We start from the raw sequence: 8,926 nt of genomic DNA, 5'->3' as shown, positions 1-8,926 counted from the left end.
ACACGCCTTTAATCCCAACACTTGGGAGGCAGAGGCAAGCGAATTTCTGAGTTCGAGGCCAGCCTGGTCTACAGAGTAAGTTCCAGGACAGCCAGGGGAACACAGAGAAACCCTGTCTCGAGATGGGATTCCTGGGGTGACAGACCCTGTCTCAAAGGAATAATGGCAGAGAGTTATAAAGCAGGACACCAGATGTCTTCATCTGGTCTCTGCACATGTACATAGTGGGTATATATATACACACACACACACACACACACACCCAACCTCCCCCAACACCTATTAAATTTTGTGTCAAGTTTTTGCCTATTTGCGTGCATTTTTGTGATACCTACCATACTGGACATAATAGGTGCTGAGAACCAAACCCAGGACTTCTGTAAGAACAACTCATGCTCTTAACTGCTGAGCCATTTCAGGGGAACACACTCTCACCTCCCCTAATAACACTGAGGCCATAGTTAGGCATACGGCCATTGCTTTCCTACAGGACATACCACCAACCCCTCACCAGAATGTACTGACTCATTTCCTTGGTCCTAAGATGACTGGAGATCAGCTTTGGGGAACGCTGTTCCCCAAACCTGTCCAGAACCTGTTCCTGGTTCTTTCTTTCTCCCACTGGCCTTGCAGAGTATGCCTCATAGCCAGGGGGAGACAAGGACTTAGCTAACCAAGTTTAACCTGTTTTCCTGGGAAGGTAGAAGAAAGGGTTTAGGATGGTGACCAAGTTACCTTTAATTATNAACCTGACACAGCCCAGAGCAAGTATTCTCAATCTGTGGGTCACAACCCCCATGGGGGCTAAAGAGCAAATATCCTGCATATTAGATATTTACATTATTCCCCACAGTAGCAAACTAATAGTTATGAAGTAGCAATGAAATAATTTTATGGTTGGGGTTGCCACACAGTGAGGAACTGTATTAAAGAGTTGCAGCGTTAGGAAGGTTGAGAGCCACTGTACTAGAGTCATATGAGAGAAAAGCCTTGTTTGTAGCATTGGCTAGATCATGTTGGCATATGGGCATGTGNGTGAGGGACTGTCTTGATTGATGTAGGAGATCCGGGTCCGCTGTGGGTGGCACTGTCCCTAGGCAGGTGTTCATGGGCTGCATATTAAAGCTAAGCATTGGCCTGTTAGTGAGTAAGCCAGAGATCATGCCAACAAGCAGTATCCCCGTGTTTTCTGCCTTTGAGTTCCTGCCTTGACTTCCCTCTGTGATGGCCTGTGATACGGAAATGAAACCAAATAAATCCTTCCATCTCTATTTTGCCTTTGTTCAGAGCATTTGCGACAGTAACACAAAGGAAACTAGAAACATGACAAGGGAAGGTCTCTTAGCAGACACAAGGCCATCCCTGAGACAAGCATCAGCTAAGGAATGGTCAAGGCAGGAAGTGGTGTAAGCCTCAGGCTTCCCTGNCAGCCGTGCACCCTACTGCCTATTAGTTCCTGCATCCCAGTCTCTGCTGTTTAGCCTTCTCAGTCTGCCTGGCACATCCTATGTACCCATTATTTGGGCTATTTTTTCTTTTTAGTTTATTGTATATGAATGCATGTTTGAGTAGAGGTCAGAGGNCTTTTGGGACTCTGTGNTCTTCATCCACCATGTGAATTCTAGGTGTTAACCTGAGGTCACCAGATCTAGTTTCAAGTACCTTTACCTAATGAACCATCCTACAGGTCCTGGGTTCAGTTTTAAATGGTAGTACAAAGGATCTTATCTTTCCTTCTCTCTCTTCCTCTTCCTCTAGTCTCCCTTCCTTTCCCTTTTCTCTTTTTCTCCTCCCCCTCTATATACCCCCTTCCTTTTCCTCCTCTCCCTCCCTTCCCTCCCTCCCCCTTTTCTCCACTCTCTTATCTCTCCTCTCCTCACTTCCTCTCCTCTCCCTCCCCTCCCTCCCCTCCTCCCCCTCTTCCCCCTCCTCCTCCCTCTCCCTCTTTCCTTTCTCTCTCCTCAGCTTGTGATCAGAAGCGCCCGCTGCCATCTTGTGTTATCTGTACTGAACAGTGATAGTAACTTATATATCTGGTTCCTTCCGGCTTAGCTGTACAGGTTCTCTAGAGAAACAGAGTTACAGGAGGAATATATATTATATAAGTGGGATTTACTCCAGTGCCTTATAGTCAGGCAGTGGTCTGACTATTCCAACAATGGCTGTCTCCTGATAGAAANTCCTAGAATCCAATAGTTGTTTGGTCCACAAGGCTGAATGTCTCAGCTGGTGCCCAGCATACACTGGACATCTGAAGACGTATGTTCTAATGCCAGTGAAGGAATGAACTTGCNACACGTGCTTCTTCTGGGTCCTGTGAACAGATTGCCACCAGAAGGTGTGGTCCAGGTTTAAGGTGGGCCTTCCACCTCAGAGGATCTGGATTTAGGGTCTTCTTGACTAAAATGATCCAATCAAGAAAAATCCCCAACAGGGACACCCTGCAGCTTGGGTTAAGTCCACACGTGGTCAAGCTGACAACAAAGAAGGCCATCACTGAGGTTTTTGAGAAATTTGCACTTTATCTGGAAATGGGGTGTGGTGCCAGGAAAGATTATTTTGGATCTCTGTGCGTTTAAAGCCAGCCTGGTCCACATAGTTTAGGATAGCCAGAGTTATGCAGAGAGACCCTGTCAAAAGAAACAAAAATAAAAAAAATACAATCTTTTTATTCTTTGAGAATTTCATACATGCATCCCGTTTTGATCATATTCCCCCCAACTCCTCCACTTGACTCCTCTCAGACTCCTACACCCTCCCCTCTTCGTGCACTGTCTTAGTCACTGTTCTATTCCCTGACGAGATCTCGTGAGTAAGACAACTCTTACGAGGAAAGCATTTCATTGGGGCTGGCCCACAGTTTCAGGGGGTTAGTCCATTGTCGTCATGGTAGGAGGAGCATAGTGACATGCAGGCAGGCGTGATGTTGGGACAATAGCTGAGAGCTTTGTATCCTAATCTACAGGCCAAGAGAGAGACACTGGGTCTGATGTGGGCTCTTGAAACCTCAAAGCCTACTCCCCAGGAAAACTAAAGCTCCTATTGTTTACAAAGAGTTCACCAATCTGACACTAAGCATGCAAATACACAAGTCTCATTCATTCAAACTACCCCACTATTCTAAAAATATAACCCACTGATTACAGTCTGTGCTGGTTTGATCCTGACAGGTGTTCGGTCAGCTACTGGAGTGTGGTCAACTTACAGAGACTTCACCCTTACCTTAAAGAAAATGGACTCTCCTCTTACCAGAAGCCATCAGCTATCAATAACTCCTCTGCTAGGGGTTGGGACTCATCAGTTCACGAGCCCCCTCCATGTTGGAATGTTAACTGGCTTGATCTTGAACAGGGCTTGTGCAAGCAATTGGGACTGCTGTGAGCTCACGAGTGCAGCGGCCTGTCTTGTCAGGAAGATGCTATGTTGCCCCCTCCCTCCTGCCTCTTCTTCAGTGATAGTCCCTGAGCCTCGGGGCTGGGGTTGATATAGATGTCCCAGTTATGGCTGAGCAGACACTTATTCTGTGCCCTTACACCAGTAGTGAGTTTTCAAGTTACCATTGATGCAGAAAGAAACTTCTCTGATGAAGTCTGAGAGCTGCGCTAATCTACACGTAGAGATAGGAATTTAGAAAATGCCCCATACTGTGTCTATTTAGCAAAATAATAGCAGTTTCATCCAGGAAGCCTATAATCTCCCCAGCCATCTGATCTTAGCCAAGTGTACAGTACCTGACATGGGTTTTCTTCTATAGGACGGGTCTTCAGTCTAACCAGAAAGCAGGTGGTTGCCCCCATAACATCCATACTATTTCTGCACCCACAGACAAATCTTGCCATATAGGTTGCTATTATAGTTCACAACTATCTTAGTCAGGGTTTCTATTCCTGCACAAACATCATGACCAAGAAGCAAGTTGGGGAGGAAAGGCTTTATTGAGCTCAGGGATGGGCCCTCCCACCCTTGATCACTCATTGAGAAAATGCCTTACAGCCGGATCTCATGGAGGCATTGCCTCAAGGGAGGCTCCTTTCTCTGTGATAACTCCAGCTTGTGTCAAGCTGACACACAAAGCCAGCCAGTACAACAACCAAGTAAAAGTGTTGATGACTTTCTTTCCCAGCTGCCCGTGCATCATCACCTTCTGGTACCAGGAGAGCGAGCCAGTAGGGCGAAGCTTTGTGATCAATGTGTACTTGATTTCTCCCTGTCCTGGGGCCTGTGTGGCTTCTTCAGAACACTTGCCTCACTTACCATCAAGTTCTGGTGGCCAACCAAGAGCAACAACAGTGTTTTATTTTATCTTATTTTTTATTTTTTTGGGTGGTGGTGGTGGTTTCTGGGACACCTCTTGTTTATTTTTTTGATACAGAGTCTCATGTAGCACAGGATGGCTTCGAACTCACTATGTAGCTGAGCTTAGCCTTGGATTCCCAATTCTCATGCTTTCACCTCTGAAGTAATAGGATTACAGATGCGCACCACCTACCCAGCTCCCACTTCCCTTTTTATAACCTTATTTCCTGTGATGCTCTGCCTCTGACCCAGCTCCCCCAGCCTCCCAGTCTGTACTTTTGCTTCCTACATCTCTGCTCATGGTTTTCCAGCAGGTCCAGAGGGTTGAGATGCTGCCCTTGCCAATAGTCTGCTGCTAGAGCANGCCTCCCAGTGCATGTGTCTGCAGAGGGCCTCCAGAGACCACACTCCTGTGGAATAGAGAGAGAGAGAGAGGCTCATAGCACCTCTTTGAGGCATGCTGGCTGTAGGTGGGCTGGTGATGGGGACTTGGGAAGCAGCATGGTTGGCCAGTCTGCTCCTAGCCTGGGGCTTCAGGCAGGGGCCACAGGCTAGCAGCCTCCCCAGAGCCAGCTGGGCCCCTCAGAGCTTTTACATTCAGGGGCTGGCTGCCTGTTTGTTCCTGGTTGAAAAGACTTCCTGCCAAGCTCACCCAGCACTGACCTCCAGCACTCCCCCCACCCCCTCCTCAAGGGCCTTCTGCCAAGCACCATAATGCAGTGGCTGGAGAGGAGGCCATAGCATGGAGACATTTCTTCTGAGCTCCAAGCCTCCCTGAAGAGCCGCCCAGAGCAGCCAGTTCCTGTGGCCTCTCCACCCAGGTGGCTGGGGACTTGTCCATCCCACAGAACCTCTGAGCAAGACTTAGGTCAACTCTGGCATAGAGGCCCAGAGTTAAACCGTTCCTTCTAGCTTCTTCCGCGCTGGGCCCTCAGGCCTGTCTGCAGGAACTTTGGCTCTCCTTCCTCCTCACACTCTTTGCCAAGCTCAGGGCTTTATTGGAACTGATTCTGTTGGCTTGAGGCTGCCTTTGATGACTGTGTCAAATGAGATGGAACCTGGCCAGGTTGTTATAGGAACTCAGGAGACTCCCTGGGGTGGGAGAAATAATGAGAATCCAGGGCCTTTTACTGCATTTCGCTAGAAAGTAGAGCATGCATTGTCCAGGTCTTTAGAGGCTCAGGCAGCAGGAGGAGGCTCAGCCACTCAGCCTTGGGGGACCTGAGCACCCCTAGGAGTTTTTGGGGTGCTTGTGGTCCAGGGTACCTGGCAAAGGTTTAACGAAACTTAGTTCAAGTGTTAAATCCTGAACTTACACCTGCTCAGCCTAAGTGAATTGAAACAACTTGGTCCAGTTTGACCGAGACACAGGCCAGTTCTGTGCACCTGCTGTCCTAGCACTGGGAAAGTTGAGGCAGGATTGTCNACAAGTTAGAGGCCAGCTACATGGTGAAATCTAGGGTAGCCTGGGCTACAAAGTGAAGCCCTACACTCCAAAACAAACAAACAAACAAACAAACAAACAAACAAACACAAAAACAAAGAAAGGAAAGAAAAATATTCAAAGTCTAAAAGAAAAGTCAAGCTGTGGCTGTGTGGTGTATGGTGTCTGGGAATGAGTTTTTATGTTTTCCTGGTTCTTTTGTGAGCTGCCATGTGGGTGATGGGAATTGAACCCGAGTCCTCAAGAAGACGCAGTCAGTGCTGTTAACCACTGGGCTATCTTTCCAGACTCCTNTCCTGTTTCTTTTGATGTCTTCATTTCCCCCTTTCTTTTTCTTCTTTTGGCCTCAAACTTGAGATCCTCCTGCTTCAGCTCCCCGAGCGCTCTGATCTCAAGCGTGTGCCACTGCACTCAGTTTCTTTGTTGTTTTAAATTTTTTTATGTGTGTGGGAGTTTGTGCGTGTGAGTGCAGTGCCCGTGGAGGCCAGAAGAGATCCTTAGATCCCCTGGGATTGTGAGANCTCTGACACAGCTGCTGGGAACCAAACTTGGGGGACCTCTGCAAAAGCAGTAGCCATAATAAATGTCTTCCTTTATAAGAGCTGTCTTGGTCACAGTGTTTCTTCACAACAATGAAACCCTAACTCAGCCACAGAGACTTGGATATGGAATGGATATGGAAACCTTCTAGAAGACTCTGGAGATTTGGATAAGGGGGTGACTATCTTTAGAAGGTCCATTATGTCATTGAAAGTCATCTGTGTTGCAAGGTAGTCATTTGTAAGGTAGTTAGTTATAAGGTAGTCACTAGGTAGTTTTCTAGATTCCATCCCTCCCCCCCACCTCACCCCATGCCTCCCTCATCAACTTGTATAGCACGGGCTGCACTTGAACTTCCTGTGTAACCAAGGCTGTGTCACTCAGATCTTCTGGTGTTCCTGCCTCCACCCCGCAGGGCTAGAATTACAGACGTACACCACCCTCCTTTCAGTTTACTCTTTAAACTGCTATATAGTCTCCTTCCTTCCTTTTCTTCTTTCCTCTCTCTGTTTGGTTTCTTGTGTAGCCCAGGCTGCCTTCAGACTTACTATGTCATCAAAGCTGGTTTGAACTCCTGATCCTTCTGGTTCCACCTCACAAGTGCTGGTATAAGGTGTGTACGCTACCACCTAGGAAGTAAATTTTTTTTCTCTCTCTCAGTCCTGTCCCTCGCCCTCCCCCGCCCTCCTCCAGGGGTCTGTGTAGCCCTTCCTGGCTGGAACTCACTATGCAGACCAATCTAGCTACAAACTCACAGAGCTCTGCCTGCCTCCTCCTCCTGAGTGCTGGGATGTTAAATTATGTGTCATGGCNCCTGGCTTGTTGGCTTCTGTTTTGAGACAGTCTTAGTGCTTAGTGTACAGTGGCTTGAAACATAATCTGTGGCCCCAACTGGGCTGGAAGTCAGGGTTCCTCTGCCTCTGTCTCTGATGCTGATTTTAGACTGGTATTGCAGGCAGACACCACCACTCCTGGCAAATGATGTGTGGTGTTTTATTGAGCATGTATAGTCCTGTTTTCTTATTTATACTTGCATTAGTTATCTGTAGTCTTGTCCATGTTTGAGAGCTGTTGCAAACATCTTTATTTAAGTCTCTTGGTGAATGAANGCTGCCTTCTCTACCCACTGTTCTTTGTTTAAAATGAAATTCAACCCTCTTTCCCTCCTCCCTCTCTGTCAGGTGTTGTAGTCATAAGTCCTTGAGTAGGTAAATCAGTTGGTATTTTTTTTTTTTAAATATTTACTGTGGTGTGTGTGTGTGTGTGTAGGCCAGAGGTCAACCTCAGATGTGATTCCCAAGGTGCTGACCTTTTGTTTTGAGAGAGGGTTTCTCTCTGGCCTGGAACTCACCAAGCAGGTTATGCTGTCTACCCAGCAAGCTCCAGGAGTCCCTNTTGCAACCCCTCTAGCTCTGGGATTCCAAGTATGCACNACCTCACTTTTGTGTTTTGGTGCATTCTAGGGATTTGAACCCATGTCCTTGTGCTTGCATGCAAGCACTTTACTGACTAAACCGCCTACTGAATTTTTAGTTCAGTTTCTGGTTGGGCTGGCTTGATCTGTTGTATCATACCATTGCTGTTGAGCCGGGTCCCTGTGGAAGGACATTTAGGTAGGAGCCTTCCTACTGTCTCATGTATATTCTGAGGGCTGTGGCCATGCAGCATGAACACTGTTACTCTGGCTGATGCTGAGGTAGTGTCACGAAGGAAGAACTTTCAGGAGTACTGGTCTGATGCCACACAGTGTCTCTTTTCTTTCCTCCACAGAAACGTCTCAGAGAGGCTGTGCAACTGCTGGAGGATTACAAGCATGGCACCCTGCGCCCGGGAGTTACAAACGAACAGGTACCTCTGCCAGGGGTGGGCAGAGGCAGGGGGAGATGATCTCAGAATCTTGTGGCTATCATACCAAAGTTTTTCTTTTTGTTCAAAAACTTTATTTCAAAACTTTATTCCATACTTTTTAAAGAGATGTTTACACATAGTTCAAAAAAGGCCCTTGTAATAATAATAATAACAATAATAATAATGATGATGATGATGATAATATTGTGTTGTCCATCCTCAGGCCTGTTCCTGGCCACCAGGAGAGGCTCCTTTCAGTGGACTCTCAGCTGTAACTCTGTATTTACATGTGTGAATCTGTACTCGTGTCTCAGCTATATGGCTCTGTAGGTGATGGGATTCTCTTATCCTCCACTTCTGTAAAGAATATCTTCCTTCTAGTCCACCCCCTCCTCAAATATCTAATCGTGGTTTTGAGATCTGCATTTCAGTTGCCTTGTTGTTCCAGTTATTAAACAGTCACCAACCAGTCAAGTTGGTTGCATCATGGCTGTTTTATTTTTTTTTAACTTTATGTTTTGTCTGGAGTTAAGCATCGCCTATGTTTTTCCGCTAATGCATTTTCTTCCACTCTCGCTCTTGCTGCATCCCCCGCACTCTGTATTTCAGTGCCTCCTTTTACTTTGGAGCCCCTGCCTTCCATTGCCAGTTTCTCTTTGTCCCTGGTCCTTCTTTTCTTTGTGTCTTCTGTAGTTTGGGTGAAATCCTTTTCATAGTTCCCTGAGAGGGGTGAATAAGAAGAATGTTTACATGTTTGGAGTGCTCTGTTATTGCTGGTTTTTGAGATAGGGTCTCACC

The 8,926-nt window shown here is 46.9% G+C and overlaps 1 protein-coding gene across 1 annotated transcript in view; it reads left to right on the top strand.

Annotated features, from left to right (window-relative positions):
* Nucleotides 1–8,926, top strand: part of Sfxn5 (sideroflexin 5) — a 119,294-nt gene that overhangs the window by 26,036 nt on the left and 84,332 nt on the right. The window contains exon 2 of the mRNA XM_029478216.1: nucleotides 8,051–8,128. Within this exon, the coding sequence (XP_029334076.1) occupies nucleotides 8,051–8,128 (78 nt within the window). The remainder of the gene's footprint in view (nucleotides 1–8,050; nucleotides 8,129–8,926) is intronic.

Source organism: Mus caroli, chromosome 6, assembly GCF_900094665.2.
Source record: "Mus caroli chromosome 6, CAROLI_EIJ_v1.1, whole genome shotgun sequence".
Lineage (NCBI taxonomy): Eukaryota > Metazoa > Chordata > Mammalia > Rodentia > Muridae > Mus > Mus caroli.
Note: the sequence above shows the minus strand (reverse complement) of the source record. Positions and strands in the feature narration are given on the sequence as shown.